At 37.2% G+C, this 20,482-nt stretch overlaps 1 protein-coding gene across 1 annotated transcript in view; it reads right to left on the bottom strand.

Annotated features, from left to right (window-relative positions):
• WDR64 (WD repeat domain 64) overlaps window positions 1–20,482 on the bottom strand; it is a 120,444-nt gene that overhangs the window by 33,127 nt on the left and 66,835 nt on the right. Inside the window, exons 15-20 of the mRNA XM_025286000.3 lie at window positions 12,017–12,193; window positions 6,873–7,003; window positions 4,122–4,223; window positions 2,855–2,924; window positions 1,921–1,957; window positions 1,203–1,345 (exon numbers count right to left, since the gene is read on the bottom strand). Of these exons, the coding sequence (XP_025141785.3) occupies window positions 1,203–1,345; window positions 1,921–1,957; window positions 2,855–2,924; window positions 4,122–4,223; window positions 6,873–7,003; window positions 12,017–12,193 (660 nt within the window). The remainder of the gene's footprint in view (window positions 1–1,202; window positions 1,346–1,920; window positions 1,958–2,854; window positions 2,925–4,121; window positions 4,224–6,872; window positions 7,004–12,016; window positions 12,194–20,482) is intronic.

The raw sequence follows: 20,482 nt of genomic DNA, 5'->3' as shown, positions 1-20,482 counted from the left end.
CACAAGGTTTGTTTGAGCCCTCCAAGCGTCTCTGGCGGGTAAGGGGTTTGATTCTAAATGTGATTTCACCCCTCCTACAATCTTGCTGGGGCTTCTCCTATGCCCTTGGACGTGGGGTATCTTTTTTTGGTGGGATGCAACGTTCTCCTATTGATGGTTGTTCAGCAGTGAGTTGTAATTTTGGAGTTTTCACAGGAGAAGATGAGCACACATCCTTCTACTCTGCCATCTTCATGACTTCATCTCCATTACTTCATGGCAATTCGATGGGGAAACAATGGAAACAGTGACAGACTTTATTTATTTTTTTTTTTTTTGGCTCCAAAATCACTGCAGATGGTGACTACAGCCATGAAATTTAAAAATGCTTGCTCCTTAGAAGAAAAGCTATGACCAACCTAGGCAACATATTAAAAAGCAGAGACATTACTTTGCCAACAAATGTCCATCCAGTAGTCATGTATGGATGGGAGAGTTGGACTATAAAGAAAGCTGAGCACCAAAGAATTGATGCTTTTGAACTGTTGTGTTGGAAAAGACTCTTGAGAGTCCCTTGGATTGCAAGGAGATCCAACCAGTCCATCCTAAAGGAAATCAGTCCTGAGTATTCATCGGAAGGACTGATGCTGAAGCTGAAACTCCAATACTTTGGCCAGCTGATGTGAAGAACTGACTCGTTGGAAAAGACCCCTGATATTGGGAAAGATTGAAGATGGGAGGAGAAGGGGATGACAGAGGATGAGATGGTTCGATGGCATCATCGACTTGATGGACATGAGTTGAGTAAGCTCCGGGAGTTTTTGATGGACAGGGAGGCCTGGTGTGCTGCAGTCCATGGGGCTGCAAAGAGTTGGACACTACTGAGTGACTGAACTGATTATTTAAATATCCAATGAAATATATAGTGGGATGTATTTGTAGCTCAATGTAAAGAAAGTTCGGAAATATAGTAGTTGTCTTAGCGGTTTTGATGATTTGATCTTTTGAGTTACAAAATTGACCTAAATTTTTGTATTTTCAGTATTTTCAGTGAGTAATTTCAGTATTTTCAGTGAGCAGACTGCAAAACCAGCCATTTGGCTAGAAGATTGAACAGTAATAAAATTAGATGCTATATCAAACCTTAGGGGGCTAAGGTTTATTCAATAATCCTTTTTATCTTTCCCGTTCTTTGCTGTTCCAGGTAAATGACAGGCCCTGACCTCCATAGTCCACAAGCGGAGATGTCCGTCCTCATGCGCAGTGACAAGGATAGGTGGTGGTTGAGTATCTGCTTCCTTGGTGCCTCCAGGAGGCTTTTTGTCCGCTGGCTGTTGCTCTCTCACAGCAACATCTGTTTGCTCACCTGTTGGAAAATTAGTGAGTTACCAGTGTTTGTTGTACTTGGCATTTCAAATTTTATAGAATATAAAAGAGGAAGCAAGTAGGAAAATAGGAAAAAAAAAAACTCACATTCTTTTCCCTAGAATTAAAAAAAATTTTTTTTTTTAAATCTTAGAGAACTTCAGTCAGTGCAGAGAACAAAAAACCTTTAACAAATGGAATCCTGTATTACTGGAAAAAACTAAAAGAGCTCATTTTGGGTTCTATTACAAAAGCCTCTGTACTGTACATGGTAGTTAAAACTAGGTATACATCCAGTATGAGTCCTACTCAGTCAAAAAAGGCTTATGAATCTAGTATAAGCTTCCGGGCAGCAGACTGGAGACTAAGAAGCTCAGTAGTACTTTGGATTTTTAAAATCTAAAGTTAATAGTTATAAAAGCATCATAATAATGTAAACTCCGCCTCTTAGATTACTGAATCCTATAGCACCTCAGCATTTAGTCACAAAAAAGAATATACATTAATTCTAAGTAGTCTATCACCTAAACTCCCTATAGCAAAGAAGTGAAGAAAGGGAGGCAATTTCATACTAACCTTTAACCTCACTTTCGTGTATGCTCTGTTTGCTTCCCTGAATTTGGGGAGAAAAAGAGAATATTTATGATATTGTAAGGAAATGTGATACACTGAACGAATAGATTTTTTTCATAGTTAAATTTATATCTCCAAGCATTAACTTTAAAGTTATTTTACAATTAATTCTTTGAAAAGATGCTACAGTGATTTTCATGTTTATAAATAGGGTATTTATAACACAGCCTTTTTCTAGTGGCTCCAGTGTAGCATAATAACGAGAGTAATTAAATACCTAGAGCTTGCTACATTCTTGGTGTATAATGTCTCTAATTCCATTAACAACCACGCCAGTTAGGTTCTACTATTCCCTTTGTATTGCTGAAGAAATGGAAACTCAGAGGTTAAGTGACATCTCTAAAGCTAATCAGATAATAAATGGAGTGCTTGGATTTAAGTACAAGTCTGTTTGACACATCCTTACAAACTGATTATTTCCACTATGCTAGTGCTTTTAAAATAATTTATGCAGTGAAAACTTTCCTTCAAACAAAATCTTAACTAGAAATAAAAATGTATAAAAATATATAAAATATGGAACCAAGAACACAGTTTGAAAACCATTTCATTACATTGTGTTGTAACATAATCACATGCTGTCTCTTTCCTCTGTGAAATGTATATAATACTTTTTAGCAAAAGAGATAGTCTAAAATTATTATTTAATGAACATAAAAATAGCCTATGTAATTTATTTTATTCATGAAATAAATAAATTTATTTATTTATTATTGCATATAGGAAAGCCTTGAAAAATAGTGGGAAAAAAAGATAAAAACAGTTTAGACATTGCTTTTTAGGGAAAACAAAAAAGATTTTACCTACTACATGCAACAAATTATTGAGCTAACATTGGCAATAACAGGAAGGCACACTCTCCTTTTCTCTTGCTTACCTTGCTACTCTGTGGACCCTTGCTAGAATCACACTGGGATGAAGAACATACAGAATCCTGACTTGATCTCCTATAAGGAGAGGGAGGAAGCCCAAGGAGGAAAAGTTAAGATATTTTTTCATACTCAGAAGGTGCTCTCCTCTGTTTTAATTTCAGCTGGTTACTTTTTTTTTTTTTAGCATCTCTGGATTTTAGTGTGGATACTGCTCAGGTGTAGGAAACAAAAATCTGTTCTTTCCCACTGTTAAGGCTAGATTTAGTCCCAGAGGCTCTGGCACTGAAATGGTGAGGAGTGAGGTGGCTGTGAGGAGGCTCGGAAAACCTAGTAACTTCTGCTCTATAGTTTCTAATTCTGCTAGAATGGGCTGAAAACTGGATTAGTGTTCTGATGCAGATATATACAGATGAGGTCCTCAAAATATTCTCAGAATGAGAACATTTCAAGTCAAGGAGTAAGGAAGATGTTATATCCTGGCTCACTTCTGGATGATGAGATAGTACAGAAGCCTTTGATTTCTCTCCAGAGATGTGTTTTTCATTGCCTATTGAAATCAGAGCTCTCAGGCAAATATAAATAGGAAAAACACCTTTTCTTAAACTTAAAAAAAAAAAATCCCCTGCTGTCTTGGAAATGGATGACGATTGCTCAGTTATAGCAGATGTCGTATGAAACCTGCTTCCATATGATCTTTCATATTTTCCCTATAAATCTTTTTTTAAATTTCTGCTGTATATCAGTGCTCATAGAGTTGTATTTTAGCTGCAAGTGGGGTCAAGTGGGCATTTTTCCTCTCTGCTGTGGGACTGAAATGGTAAGGGGAAACTGGTTAACCACACAGCAATTAGATCCCCCTGGGGCCACCCATTTACAAAAACCGTAATAGGGAAGAACGCTGAAGCCAAGTACGTCAGTCCAAATATATCTTCCCTCAGTTGTGTGTGTGTGTGCTCAGTCATTCAGTTGTGTCTGACTCTTTGTGACCCATGGACCGTAGCCCACCAGGTTCCTCTTGTCCATGGAATTTTTCAAGCAACAATACTAGAGTGGGTTGCCATCTTCCTCCTCCAGGGGATCTTCTGGCCCCAGGGATCGAACCCGCATCTCCTGCATCTCTTGCATTGTCAGGTGGAAGCTCTACCACTAGTGCCACCTGGGAAGACCCTTCTCTCAATTGTACCTTCCTAAATGCTGGGATGAGGAGAACTCTTTTTATATCATCCACTTAAGTCCCAGACAATATTTCTTGATCAGTAAGTGCTGAGTTACCTTACACATTCAGGATTACGAAAGAGAAATAGTATGTCATTAATTCTAAAGCGTTTAGGGTCCAAATCAGGGTCTACAGTGAAGCAATCTTCTGGTCTATACCTAGGAATAAGCATACATTCACAAGATAAAAATTTACAAATAAGGTAACGTACATTATTATATATTCCATGCAGAGGTAATCAACTCCTGAAATGTTGATTATCATTGAACATGGAGAGAAAACCCAAAAGTATAGCATTTGAATTCTTCCTTAATAAACATCTATATAACAACATGATATTTTAGTGTTTATAAGGCTTTTAATTCAATCAGTTTGTCTATTAGTTCAGAGAGTGAGCTTATACAACCTCCTGAAAGTTTCATACAGTTTAAAGAATAGATTTCTACTCTTTGAATAAGTGCAGTGAGAAATTAGAATAAAATGTAGTTACTACCCTCAAGCACCTTATCATTAAGTGGAAAAGGAAAGCAGGTAATTCAGTAATCACACTATTCTTCCTGCTCCAGTCTCCAATTGACTCAGATTCCCAAAAACACCTTCCTAGGTAGTTTCATGGAAGCAGAAGGATGGTCCCCCAACGTCTGCCCTGGCACTTCATAGTAGGCTTTTAAAGTCATGTTTGATATTCCTTATAGGAAATAGATGTTGTAACAAACTGTTCTTTTTCCTTTAGTGAAAATTACCTCTCCTAATTTGGATGGGCAAGTGATGAAGGACCTGCTGGGGAGTGAACCAAGCTCAAAGGAGGAGACTGCAAATTTGATGACTTGTTGAGCTCCAACTTTTTATGTATTTCTGCTCTGCAAGTGAACTGCATGGTAAAGTGGATTATTCATTAGCAATAACAATTTCTAGTTTGCACCCTCAAAAAAGCATAGGACTTGGAACAGAAAAAGAAGGACTATTTCTCCTGACTGGTGAAGGGCTCTTAGACAAAGTTTGAGGTAGAGGTAGAGATGGCCATCCTTAACTTTAGAGTCTTTAAACTGGACCTAGATTACTTTGGACAGTTAAATTATATGTTTTGCAAAATACTCCAGTGATTCTAAACCAATTGTTTTAATATAGTCATCTTTTTGTGGGAAGAGGACACTGTATGACCCATTGTAGTCAGTTATTCTTCTTTGGGTGCTGGATTTGCATGCATCCCTTGGCAAACTGCCTAGCACTTCAAGAATAGATTCAAGAAGAATCTCCACCTTTGAATTGGGAATATTCTTGGGGGAGCTGCAATCTCTTTTAAGTTGTGACAGTAGATTATGGTTTTTGCATTTTTAGTCTAGTGGATGCTTTCCCAAAATAGTGAGTCATACATAAGCTGACACAGTGTGAAAACTGTATTAATAAGAAGATGAGGAATTGTGTGGTGTTATTATTTAGGAATAAAGTGACACGTATACAGTCTGTGAGAAAAACAAGGATTGGAGGAAAGGAACTGAAGGCTGACAGGAATTCTAGGGGCAGGGCCCAGCAGACCCTGAGCTGAGGTAAAGAGGAGGGGTTTGCAGAAACAGCTACTTCAGCTTAAGGTTCAAAGAAAAGCATACCCAGAGTCCCAAAAAGAAAGGAATATTTCCTCCCAAAACTTGGCTAAAAGTAAAAACTCTGACATAGACTGAAAAGGGGCATAGAGTCCAGGAAGACATATGCAAGTACTGTAGCTAGGAGAGGCAGAGATTTCTTTTGCTTTTTCTTCTTCTTTTCCCCTGTCTTCTCTGACTCTCTTCTCCTTTATACCTCTTTCCTTCCCCCAAATGCTTAAATAGAATTGATTTTATTTTTAATTCATTGTTAAGGTTCTTGGCCATCTTATACCTTGAAGTACAACTTTAGAAACTCTCTAGATATAGGGTGATATATGGCCCTTACTTAGAGCCCAATTACACTACTGAGGAAAGGTTATTATTTTTAACCCATCCATAACAAATAATACAATGTTACATTATATCCCTTATAACCAATGGTAAGCATATTTAGAACTGGATTTCCAGGGGAGGGTAAATTTTGTGGAAAAGAGCAAATCTAGTTGGTTGAGATGTAGAATTGAATATGTAATGCCCTTCTTAGTACTGCCCTGTAGTATTGGGTGGAGCTCTTTTTCCATAAGAGCTTATGGAAAAACCCAAAAGAACTTTTTGACCACCCCAATAAACCAGATGTGTTGGAGTGGTGAATGAGAAGGAAGACCCATCTTAATTACCTCTCACCATTTGACGCTGGTGTCACTGGGAATACCAGACAAGATGGGGGACGGTAGATTGGGAAGAAATCTTGGGCATGGGGGACTTTAAGGGTCTTGTTAGTCATCCATATGATAATTGCCAGTAGGCAATTGGATATGTGTGCTTGAAACTCTTAGATTATTATTTAAAATTACTACATATTTTAAATATTTGTTAAAGTTATGTATTTGGACAAGATTATACATGGAAAGCATATACTAACTTTAGTACATACTCTTTGTACATAAAGTACATACTCTAGTACATACTCAAGAAGAGTAAATGTGAAAGCACTTGGGAATACAAATAATTAAGGTTTACTTTATTCATATCATTCTGGGATTTAAACACTTAGTACATACCCTGCTTATAAAGATAACCTCCAGGAAAGGCTCCTTGAGAAAATTATCATCACTTTTATGTATTGCTTTTTTTTTTTTTAAGTAATGAATGTTACTTTGACTCTTCTGCAGTGCAGCTTTTTAAGGAAATGAATATAGTATTTAAGGAAACAATTCAACTCACACTTCTTTGACAGTTGATGTTACAAAATTCCATAAGATGATCACACCATTTAAGGTTCCAGCAGCTATCAAATTATATCCTTCTATTTGTAATAGATCAATGCAGTTCACTTCTATACTAACAGCAGGATTCTGAAGACGGAAAGAAACAGACCCAATGACCATCATGAACACAGTATCTAAGCACCATGCAAACACAATGTGTATACTTTGTTGTTCTCTCATTAACTTAAACCAAAAAAAGTATATATTTAAATCCTAAAGCATGAAATTTAGTAAAATCTAAATTATTTTGGCATTAAATACTTTAATTTGTAGAATTTAATAAAGCAAGAAAAAATATACTCATCTGTTGTCTTCTTCCTTCAGCCTAAACTATCAACCATTAAATTACCTTCCCATCTTTCTCTTCTCTTCAAACTTCTTGAAAGAATATCCTATATTAGCTCTTCTAACTTACTGACCTTCCTTTCACCCATGGCCTAGCTTCTGCTCCATGCCACTCTATGAAAGCTTTTTCTAAATATCACTAGGGACTTTCTTTTGCCAGTGCTATTTGATATATTTTAGTTGTCTTGCCTCAAGTATTTTTTGATACCTACTATGTTAGGTTCTTGGGATATATAGTTAAACAGAATGTCAGTAAACCCAGAGAAATTTTTAATAAAATTCAAGCATCCAGATAACTGTTAATTCAGATAAAATGTTAATTACATACAATTTTTTTTTTTGAGAATGTATGTTTTATTTGACAGACATCCAGGAGATAGCATCTTAAGTAATCCTGGGAAAACTGCTCCAAGGAAGTGAGGAGGAAGCTAGGATATATAGGAATTATCCAACAAAGGGCACAAAAGATTACAGTTAATAAAAGAAAACTCAATTTAAGGAATTTAACACTTTTCTATATATGAGAAGATGCAAGAGTCTGGGCTCTGTTCATTCCTTTGATATGCACCTCAGCTATCTGGGGCCAGTATCCTGTTTTCACATCCTGAGTTTCCTCAGGGCTCACCATCAGAAGTGGCTGCAGTCTGATGGCTGCTAGATGGTAAGTATTTTTTGTTTCCTTCCTGAGTTCCCTCAGGACTTACCAGCTCACTGTCAGAGTTGGCTACAATCACTGATGACTGTGATATCTTTTTTTACTGATATGGCAGATAATATTTTATTTCTCAGTTCTTCACCTTGGTCCAAAGTTTGAGCAATACCTGGGAGACATTTCATGACCAATTTTTGTCCCATGGTGCTAGGACATTCTTTTTAGATTTGGCAAAAATTTTTGTTGATATGCCACTTTGGATGTTAATTTCTGGATTAGGTTCTGTTGATAATTAAAGATTCTCTGGATCCTCTGTCTTACTAGTCCATTATGATCCAGGAAATGTTTTCACCTTATTGCTTCTTTCCGTACCTAGAATCACACTATTAGAATTATTTTATGTGTCATAAATGTGATCTATTTCCTCAAAATGTTTAGCCATCATTAGTTTTGTCACGGGGCCTAGTTATAAGTTGGATACGGTAAGAGACAACAACCTTATAAAATAGACAGGATATAAGTAATACAGCTAGTAATATTAACAAAGTCATAGGGCAGCATGGAGGCACAAAACACATTTGGAAATGAAGAACAGATTAAAACAACGATTACATCTTTGTTTACAAAGCTATACTTTATCAATTTTGTTGTAAGTTATAGCATAAGAGGAAACCTCTTTTGGAAAACAAAGATTAAAACTAGTATATTTTCCAAAAAGTCATAAAGTTATAAACCATGTTTATCAGTTCATCTGATCCCATAATGTTAATTCCTGTTGATCTGGATGAAGTCATCAGATTTTCCATTAGAGTTTTGTTTTGAGAGTTCTGGGGAAAGATAGCATGTCTTTCAGTTTATCAGTCATTTTTTGTTGTTCATTTGCTAAGTCATGTCTGACTCTTTGTGACCCCATGGACTGCAGCACACCAGACTCCTCTCTCCTCCACTATCTCCTAGAGTTTACTCAGATTCATGTCCATTCAGTTGGTGATGCTATCTAACCATTTCATCCTCTACCACCCCCTTCTCCTTTTGCCTTCAATCTTTCCCAGAATCAGGGTCTTTTCCAGTGAGTCGGCTCTTCACATCAGACGGCCAAAGTATTAGATCTTCTGCTTAAGCAACAGTCCTTCCAATGAATATTTAGGGTTGATTTCCTTTCAGATCAACTGGTTTGATCTTGCAGTCTAAGGGACTCGCAAGAGTCTTCTCCAGCACCACTATTCAAAAGCATCAGTTCTTTGGCGCTCAGCCTTCTTTATGGTCCAGCTCTCACATCTGTACATGATTACTGGAAAAACTACAGCTTTGACTATACAGATGCCCTAAAACAATAAAACAATGGTGGCATGAGACCCACATCCTGCCCAGTGAGCTCAGTAAGTTAATGACCCCTGGAACAGGATACCTAGTAGGTGCTCATTAAAAATACATGCAGTGACATACAAAAGTCTCAAAAACCCACTAAAGAATATTTAAGTATATACTGTGTGATTCAACTTACATAGCATTCTAGAAGAAGGAAAAACAAATCTAAAAAAAAATTAGAGCAGTAGTTGTCTTGAGTGAGGGGCAAGTATTGATTGGCAGGGTATACCCCAATAAAGTGTGTTTTATCTTGATGGGGTTTGGATTGTGTTTTGAATATATTCCTATTCAAATTCATTGAATAGCACACTTGAATTCTGTGCATTTTATTATTTGTAAATTTTACTAAAAAACATAAATAGTAAATTCTACTTGAAGATACATATACTGAATATATTTGGGGATGATATGTACTGATATCGTCATCTTACTTTGAAATACATTTTAAAAACAAGGAGGATTGAAGGGTGAGTAGGGGATGAATATGTAACTACATATGCAATGAAGCAAATATTGCAAAATATTTGTAAAGAGTAAATTTTAAGTGGAGGGTTTATAGGTGCTCATTTTATAAAGCTGCCAGTTGTTCTATATTTGTGAAATTTTTCATAATGAAATGTTGAGAAAGAAAAACCTATGAACCATACACTATTCAGAAAAGAGATTTTATAATTACAAAGACTTTTTACACCCCTGGAAGTCCACCCATGGACAGAGAATTCAAGGATCCTAAATTAGGATGTTACGGACCCTGGTTCTGTAACTCTAAGGATGTACTACTAAGGACTTGTCAGGAGATACTTCTTTTTATCTGTGTGTGGAAAACAATATTGGTTTCTTTCAATCTACTTACAATTTTGAAAATAGGAGAATATCCTGTAACAGAAATAGTCTGATGATATATTTTCCTTATTTAGATTTTTTAAACAATATTTAGGACAGCAAGAAAAATATTAACCAGATATCAATAAGTGATATCACCAGAGCAATATAAGAAGCTTAAAAAATAAAAGCTGAAAACAAAAAGTTGAAACTTTATTAACTGATATTGGAAAATCTAATTAAAATCATATAATGTAAGCATGGTGAAATAATAATTAGCCAGAAAATGTGAACAACAATTTTGTGACCTCTTGACATGATCCCAAACTTACCCTTCTTGTCAAAATCTAGGAGACGTTAAAACAACCTAGCTATTTTTAGATAGATGAAAACATGAAATGCTAATGGACTCCCTGAGTGGAGCTGAAAGAATAACTGTGATTATTTCCAAGAGTAGTTTCTAATAAAACTGTTGAAACCTCATCTACACCAAGCTGCTCAGAAATTAACATTGCCATGGCAAAAGTGACCATACACAAAGTGAAAACACAAATAAGAAAATGGGAAAAAGTATTTGAAACTTCTCTCACAGAGGACTGATATTCCTAATACATATTCCAAATTATTTTACATATATGTGTATATTCTTATATTCCTAATATATAAAGAACTTTTTAATACATTAGAAAAAAGAAAAATCTAGATAGAAATATAAACAAAGAATAGACAAATGATGCATGTACTTAAAAATATTTAATCTGAAAACTTGTCATACCTGAAACTTATCCAGAACCACTAGGGTCATATCAAAAGAACTCAGAAACCTGAAGTGTCCAACTAGCTTGAGATGGGACAATTTAAGAATTAATCAATAATGCAGTAGACTGAAACACATCAAGAATATTTAAATTTGTGATCTGATAATGATACTAAACAAATAAAATGCACTGACCACTTTTGTAGGATGCTAGAAAACCAACTTCTTACTTTGAAAACTGATAAATGCAAGAAAACAGTCAGTCAGTTACTTTGATTTCCTATCTGAACTGTACCTCGGGGTAACTGAATAGTTGATAATAGTTTTTGCTTAGAGACACATTCCAGCTAACAAATTAATCAGAGTAAGGTAAAATGGCAACTCTGAATGAAATAATAAACCTAGGTAGTGATCATTAATGGCTGCTGACATCCCCACCCCCCCAAAAAAATTATGTGAACTTTGATGGAGGTAATGACACGTGTACTATAGTGACCTCCATGTAGTACAGAGTCTTTTTTTTTTTTTTAAATCAAAGCTGTATGCACCAGATATAATTACCAGATTAAAGGAAGTAAAAAAGAACCTCTTCAATTTCCCACAAGGGTGCAATCAGCAAAATCTGGAAAATGAGAAACCAGGCACCAATTGTCTAGTATTGTTAAGAAATGAATTACAAGGGGAAAAAAGATAGGGAAAGATAATTACAGCTTTAAAGAGACATCAACCAAATGAAACAAATGGGCCTTGATTGGATTCTGGTTGAAACAAACTGTAAGAAGTATATATTGTATGAGAAGATCTGGGAAAACTGGAAACTGTGATGTGATTATATTAAAGGTGTCTTATAAATTATCTTAGAACATATTTGAGAAAATACTGGTACCATTGTTCTATTTTTGAGTCATTACTGTTTAGAGATACATACTGAAATATTTAGGGATAAAGTTACACAATGTTGAGGACTTGCTTCAAAATAATCCATCCATTGACCGTGGTCATGGGGAAGTGGTAGAAATAATGAGGAAAAAAATTGGCCATAATAGATACTTTTTGAAGCTGGCTAACAGTACATGAAAATACATTGTATTATTTTCTCTACTTTTGTATATGTTTGTAATTTTTCATAATGGAAAAAATTCAAGAAGAAACTTACACCAACACGCTGAGAAAAGTTTTTCTCAACTATCAGCTCTACATCTGGAAAGGGAATAGCCATGCTCCTTTCTTTAGTAGACACCCTTAGATGCACAATACGATTCCCACTTTGTAGGAGAGGCGCAACATCAGGCAGCTCCCATATCACCACAAGGTAAATATCATCTTCTTTACCCTTTAATAGAAATCCAGTGAGTACATGAAAAATTCAGTTAACTATTTTGAGCTGTTTTAATGGCATAGAGAAAAATAGAACATACAGTGATATACTTACCACTCAGCTTTATCAGATATTAAGCTCTACCTGTCCCTCCCTAATATAATTCCTCTTTCTTTACTTTCTAGAGGTAACTAGTAACCTGCATATGGTTTTAGTCATCAAAGTTTATACCCACATGCCATATTCAGGTATTAGTCATATATATAGCTTCCCTGGCAACTCAGATGGTAAAGAATCCACCTGCAATGCAAGAGACCCATGTTTGATCCCTGGGTCAAGAATATCCCCTGGAGGAGAAAATGGCAACCCATTCCAGTACATGGAGAATCCCATGGACAGAGGAGCCTGGGAGGTTACAGCCCACAGGGTCACAAAGTGTCAGACATGACCTAGTGACTAACACTTTTCATATGTATGTTACATGATATGATAGTGCTTTCAGGCTTCTAACCTTTTTATAAAATGATATCAAACTTTATGGATTCTTACTCACCTTGCTTGTTTCACTTAATTTATTTTTGAGATTTATACAAGTAATTACGTGGCACTCTAGTTCATTTTGGAGAAGGCAGTGGCACCCCACTCCAGTACTCTTGCCTGGAAAATCCCATGGATGGAGGAGCCTGGTAGGCTGCAGTCCATGGGGTTGCTAAGAGCCAGGCACGACTGAGCGACTTCCCTTTCACTTCTCACTTTCATGCATTGGAGAAGGAAATGGCAACCCACTCCAGTATTCTTGCCTGGAGAATCCCAGGGACAGAGGAGCCTAGTGGGCTGCCGTCTGTAGGGTCGCACAGAGTCGGACATGACTGAAGCGACTTAGCAGCAGCAGCAGCTAGTTCATTTATTTTTAACTGCTTTATAGTATTGTTTGAATATACTACTATTTACTTATCCATTCTCATACTGGTGAGTGTTCAGGCTGTGAATTTTTCACTGCATGTTTTTATGAACAAATGGCATATTTTCTAGCACATGTGCCTGGTGTAGAATTATTAAATTGTAAGATATATGCATCTAGTTCTTTCTTTACATTCTTGTCAAAGCTTCATTTCATTTGATTTTTTAAAAGTTATTTTTGGCTATCTGATAGTTTTAAAATAGGACATTTAAAATTTTTTTAATTTATTAATTACATTAGTTACATTTTCCTAATTTTGTAAGTTGAACATATTTTTCATGTATTTTTGAACCATCTGATTTTCTTATCTGTTCTTTGTCCATTTTCTGTTGGGCTGTTTCTTTTTCTTCTGGATTTGTGTCGTTTCTTTTGATAGTCTGGTTCCTAATCTTATTTACCTGGGGTGCATTTGTCTTTTCACAGTCTGTGACTTGTTTCTCTACTTTGTTTTCTAAGACAGGTGTTTATTTTTAATTTGACTGTAGTTAAGATATCTTTGTGATACCCCATTTATTCACATTGTCTTTATGTCCTTTAAGATCCCACCACAAGAGCCTTGTATGTTATTGTTCGATTTGTTTTAGGTACCTTTGATTTTTATTTGCTATTGTCCTCATTCTTTCTGCTTTCTAGTTGGTGAGATGCTTTTAGTTTTAGAATTTTCAACTTTTATATGGAAATAAAGGCTACTTTGTAAAGGTTATTTTGTTGGCAGAGCAGGGATCTTTGTAGGTTGAAAGGCAGCTGTGGTAAAATGAAGAGAATATTGGTTCTAGGCATGGTGACAATGTGTTTCTAGTCTTAGTTCTAGTGAGACCTTAGACAAAGTATATATCTTTATGGGGCCTTATTTTCCTTAGTTCATAGATAAAAGTCCTATTTTTAAAAACTTTATGTTTCTAGGTGTTGATCTAACATCTCTGTTATCTCATATGTATGTTAATTCAAAAGTGTGAGCCAATGGTATTCCTATGCATTAGTTGATTCTTTAGTGTTTGCACCATCATGGGATTAGAAGGAATCTCAGCAATATTCAAATAGTGATCAGATATTGATATACTGAGAAATAGCTTGCTTAGGGTCATGGGCTCCCTTGATGAGATAAATTGGCTACCGTGGTTTTAATAAGTTTAGCTGGTTTTAGCTGAACCATTTCAGATAGTAGCTCTCAGACTTTCTGAATTCACAGAACACTAAATTTTAAAAAATCTTTTAAAAGATTTATTTAGAGTTACTAATATTTCATTTTACCAAGAAAGGACATGGGGGGACCCTTATTCAGAGACACTCCTAGGATGAGATTTGAGCATGATGTTTCATCTGCAAGTATCCTTAAATCCCCAGAGGTGTGTGTGGAGGGGGCAATGTGTGCTATGGATTATGCATAGTTTTCCTTGCTTCCAAGGACGTAGAGGAGTAGCTGAACATGTGTGTAACAGCCTTTCGTACTTTTGAAACTGGGAAGAGAATGGGCAGCAGAAAGGCGTACTGATGGTGTCCCAACAGAGGACTGCTGTGGGGAATGCTGAACCCCAGCCCTCAAGAACACCAATGACTATATATCCTCCCTTTGGGATTGTCACCTCTTGCATTTTTCTAGTAGCCAAAGCCCAGTGAGAAGAAAAACTGTAGTTAAATGGGCCTAGAATCTAGACAGAAGAATAGACAAAACATGCAGAACAGATCCCAGAGTAGCTAGAACTTCTGGGAAGTACAATAACTTGAGCAGTTCAGTCAGTTCAGTCGCTCAGTCGTGTCCAACTCTTTGCGACCCCAAGAATTGCAACACACCAGGCCCCCCAGTCCGTCACCAGCTCCCGGAGTTCACTCAAACTCACATTCATCGAGTTGGTGATGCCATCCAGCCATCTCATCCTCTGTCGTCCCCTTCTCCTCTTGCCCCCAATCCCTCCCAGCATCAGAGTCTTTTCCAATGAGTCAACTCTTCACATGAGGTGGCCAAAGTACTGGAGTTTCAGCTTTAGCATCATTCCTTCCAAAGAACACCCAGGACTGATCTCCTTTAAAATGGACTGGTTGGATCTCCTTGCAGTCCAAGGGACTCTCAAGAGTCTTCTCCAACACTACAGTTCAAAAGCATCAATTCTTCAGCACTCAGCTTTCTTCACAGTCAAACTCTCACATCCATACATGACCACAGGAAAAACCATAGCCTTGACTAGATGGACCTTTGTTGGCAAAGTAATGTCTCTGCTTTTCAATAGGCTATCTAGGTTGGTCATAACTTTCCTTCCAAAGAGTAAGTGTCTTTTAATTTCATGTCTGCAATCACCATCTGCAGTGATTTTGGAGCCCAGAAAAATAAAGTCTGACACTGTTTCCACTGTTTCCCCAACTATTTCCCATGAAGTGATGGGACCAGATGCCATGTTCTTCATTTTCTGAATATTGATCTTTAACCCAACTTTTTCACTTTCCTCTTTCACTTTCATCAAGAGGCTTTTTAGTTCCTCTTCCCTTTCTGCCATAAGGGTGGTGTCATCTGCATATGTGAAATTATTGATATTTCTCCCGGCAGTCTTGATTCCAGCTTGTGCTTCTTCCAGCCCAGCGTTTCTCATGATGTACTCTGCATAGAAGTTAAATAAGCAGGGTGACAATATACAGCCTTGACGAACTCCTTTTCCTATTTGGAACCAGTCTGTTGTTTGAGCAAACCTGAACAATACTCCAGTTCAGTCGCTCAGTCATGTCCAACTCTTTGTGACCCCATGGACTGCAGCATGCCAGGCTTCCCTGTCCATCACCAACTCCCGGAGTCTACTCAAACTCATGTCCATCACGTCGGTGATGCCATCCAACCATCTCATCCTCTGTTGTCCCCTTCTCCTCCCACCTTCAATCTTTCCCAGCATCAGGGTCTTTTCCAATGAGTCGGTTCTTTGCATCAGGTGGCCAAAGTATTGGAGTTTCAGCTTCAGCATCAGTCCTTCCAATGAATATTTAGGACTGATTTCCTTTAGGATTGACTGGTTGGATCTCCTTACAATCCAAGGGACTCTCAAGGGTCTTCTTCAACACCACAGTTCAAAAGCATGGGAGTTCAAAACAGAAACAAAAACCAACACATGATCTTCAAGTTTAAGAATTTGGTTGATGAGTTAAAGGAGACAGTGCCTGTCTGAGATTTGAACTAATAGCCTAGCAGTAGAGAAATATATCAAGAGGCAGCAAAGCTAAAACAAAACAAAAGCAGAGGAAAAATATAAGAAATCTGGAGGACAGATTCAGAAGACCTAATGAGTCAGACACGACTGTGCAACTGAACTGAATATGCAAATAATATGAGTTTCTGAATTAGAAAAAGAAACACATGCCAAAGAGACATCTAAGAAATGAATAATAATACAACGAAAATCCCCTGAGTGGGAAGAAATACCTAGGACTTCAGATTGAGTTTCCTGTGGAATTGATGAGAAAAGATACAAACAGAGGCATAGACTTTAAACTCCAAGGACAAAGATAACATCTTATAAATTTGCAGAAAGAATAAGTTGCTTACAAAGGAAGAAGACTCGGACCAGTTTTGGATTGCTCATCGACAGCACTGTCACTTCAAGACAATGAAGTTACATATAGACCAAATAAAAGGTCCTGTAACTCATGAATGGAGAAAGAAACAGCAACCCACTCCAGTATTCTTGCCTGGAAAATTCTATGGACAGAGGAGCCTGGCAGGCTACAGTCCATAGGGCTGCAAAGAGTCAGACATTACTGAGCGATTAAGCACACACACACAGGCACTAAAATTTTGGTCTGCTATTTACTTATTATATTGTCATCTCTTTAGTACCAGCTGGGAGATTTAGAAAATATTTTATCCACAGTGTTTCATGGCTTTCAGTGACTGTCCTGAGTAGTTATCTAACATAGAATCCTGGGATTTAGAAAAATACCTACCGTATGTGGAGCACACAAAATATTTCTTGAATTGTGTTGAGTTTAGTTGGAAATCAGAGGAAAGCAGTCTTCCCTGACTCCCAGCTTAGGCTAGGCACCACCTGCCATCATTAATTTCTATAGCACTTTGTGTAAGCATTCATAACACATATAACAGGTGGATAAATATCAGTCCTTCTTATTAAATTATAAGTTCCATTGTGAAATGGGAGATATCTTTCTGGTTCATGGTAAACATTTGGTAAATGGTTACTGAAAAAAATGAGTGAATAAATGAAAGTATTCCAAAAATTAAGTATGTAAATCAAACCATATTTTACTTTGAATAGGCAGATAATAAAGTGAAGAAAGAAAGAAAGAAAGTGAAGTCGCTCAGTCATGTCTGACTCTTTGCGACCCGTGAACTGTAGCCTACCAGGCTCCTTAGTCCATGGGATTTTCCAGGCAAGAATACTGGAGTGGGTTGTCATTTCCTTCTCCAGGGGATTTTCCTGACCCAGGGATTGAACCCAGGTCTCCTGCACTGTAGGCAGACGCTTTACTGTCTGAGCTACCAGGGAAGGCAGATAATAAGTGATAAGCAAATAATAAGATATCAATAATAATAAAAATAATGTTTTCAACATTATCCTTATTGTAAATTTCCCCCCTCAAGCATTAATAAAATACCGTAAAATGCCCCATAGATTTACTATTGTATACCTTACAAGGGGTTTCTTATATTTCTTCATTCTGTCAATCCTTAGTGAACACCTACTCTGGGCAGAGCAAGAATACAAATATGAATAAGAGAGGTTTTCAGTCCTCATCAAGTTCAATCTATGGAGTTCTGGAGACATAAAAACTCAAAATAAAGCAAAAACTACTAGTAGATCTAAAAGCAATTTTGATGTGGGAACAGCACGATGCTACATTTTGCAGTTTTTAAAAAGGAGTGTTTATAATAGCAGATTTTGTCTGCTGGGATTGCACTAACTTAAAACAGAGAAATTAATACATTGTCACATTTGAGAGTATATTACTAATAAGTTCCTTTCTACAGTGCCACTTTTTTAGGGAGTAAGTGAGCTTGTTTTATTTATTACTTCTTTATTTTTTAAACATTATAGCAATTAAAGATTCCAAGGGATAAGAGGGTGGACATGAGTTTAGTTTTATTTCATGTCTCTAGAAATTGAGTAGATTTGTAGACCAAGCTCTGATGAAAGTAAAGTTGTCAACATGAATGACTGCGTGAGCTGGGGCAAGGGGTGTGCACGTGTGTGTCAGGACCAGGTGGTAAAAAAATGGGAAATAAAGAATAAGACTAAGGCCATCCTTTGACTGTGTGGATCACAATAAACTGTGGGAAATTCTGAAAGAGATGGGAATACCAGACCACCTGACCTGCCTCTTGAGAAATCTGTGTGCAGGTCAGGAAGCAACAGTTAGAACTGGACATGGAACAACAGACTGGTTCCAAATAGGAAAAGGAGTACGTCAAGGCTGTATATTGTCACCCTGTTTATTTAACTTATATGCCGAGTACATCATGAGAAACACTGGACTGGAAGAAACACAAGCTGGAATCAAGATTGCCGGGAGAAATATCAATAACCTCAGATATGCAGATGACACCACCCTTATGGCAGAAAGTGAAGAGAAACTAAAAAGCCTCTTGATGAAAGTGAAAGAAGAGAGTGAAAAAGTTGGCTTAAAGATCAACATTCAGAAAACGAAGATCATGGCATCCAGTCCCATCACTTCATGGGAAATAGATGGGGAAACAGTGGAAACAGTGTCAGACTTTATTTTTCTGGGCTCCAAAATCACTGTAGATGGTGACTGCAGCCATGAAATTAAAAGACGCTTACTCCTTGGAAGGAAAGTTATGACCAACCTAGAGAGCATATTCAAAAGCAGAGACGTTACTTTGCCAACAAAGGTTCGTCTAATCAAGGCTATGGTTTTTCCTGTGGTCATGTATGGATGTGAGAGTTGGACTGTGAAGAAGGCTGAGCACTGAAGAATTGATGCTTTTGAACTGTGGTGTTGGAGAAGACTCTTGAGAGTCCCTTGGACTGCAAGGAGATCCAACCAGTCCATTTTAAAGGAGATCAGTCCTGGGTGTTCTTTGGAAGGAATGATGCTAAAGCTGAAACTCCAGTACTTTGGCCACCTCATGTGAAGAGTTGACTCATTGGAAAAGACTCTGATGCTGGGAGGGATTGGGGGCAAGAGGAGAAGGGGACGACAGAGGATGAGATGGCTGGATGGTATCACTGACTCGATGGACGTGAGTCTGAGTGAACTCCGGGAGCTGGTGATGGACAGGGAGGCCTGGCGTGCTGTGATTCATGGGGTTGCAAAGAGTCGGACACGACTGAGCAACTGATCTGATCTGAAGAAAGATTAGTGCCATCTCTAGCCAAAACTTTAGGCTCAAAGTTACAATTTCCTAATGACCTCTTTGCTTTGTGTCATCTTTTAGGTTCTTCCTTCACAGGCTGAAAACCCACAAATGTCTATCGCAGTTTTCAAGGATAATGCTACTTGCAGGTTCTGTTTTCTGAAGGAATGTGGCTATGTTTCGATGATACTTAAATTATTGCTTTATTTTGTCAATTCAGCAAAAAAAAAAAGCAAAAGCAAACTAAAAGTTCATTTAGTCATGTATTGACTTGGCTATCAACTTGTTTTCACTTTGCTACAAATTACTCAATACATAATTAAACACATAGAATTGTGTTGATTCCTTGACTGTTTGTGTCTCAATTATCTAAAAGAACATTAATCTTTTTCCTTTGGTCTTTATGTTATTAAAATTTTAACCACATTTCTCAGTATTTCATTTTATATATTGAGGAAATTGTGTCCCTCAGTAAGAATTCCACATTCTCGTCATGGCAGAATTACAAAGAAAATCTTTTAAAAGAAATTTACAACTATTTCTTTCCACTGAAGAACTTCCTTTTAGTACAATGCCTTTTTGGATTGCTCAGACAGCCAAGAAAGATTAGTTGAGTCAAGGAAGTTTTTCACTCCTATCTTCAAAAGGGGAAGAATAAGGGCAAAGAATCCTTGAGTTGTAGGCAGGGAAATATCCACTCAACAGCCAGAGTAAATGATCTAGTTTTCATTTTAAGTATGAAGAAGGCTTTCGTGTACTTAGGTGGTAAAAGACACACAGGAAAAACAAATTTAGTCTACCTCAATCCTTCCAAAACATCCCTAAACAGATTGCCATGTTAAGTACACAAAGCAGTTTTGATGACAAACTGAAAGAGTGACTTGAACATCCCTGAAGGCATTATGGGTTCTATGGTTCAGAGAGGAATCATTGCTCCCTTTCATAAAGCCTACTGGGGATCAGCTCTGCCGGTGCTGCTGCTACTGCTGCTAAGTCACTTCAGTCGTGTCCAACGCTGTGCGACCCCATGGAT

The sequence above is a fragment of the Bubalus bubalis genome, chromosome 5, assembly GCF_019923935.1.
Source record: "Bubalus bubalis isolate 160015118507 breed Murrah chromosome 5, NDDB_SH_1, whole genome shotgun sequence".
Classification (NCBI taxonomy): Eukaryota; Metazoa; Chordata; class Mammalia; order Artiodactyla; family Bovidae; genus Bubalus; species Bubalus bubalis.
This window is presented reverse-complemented; position numbering and strand designations above follow the sequence as displayed.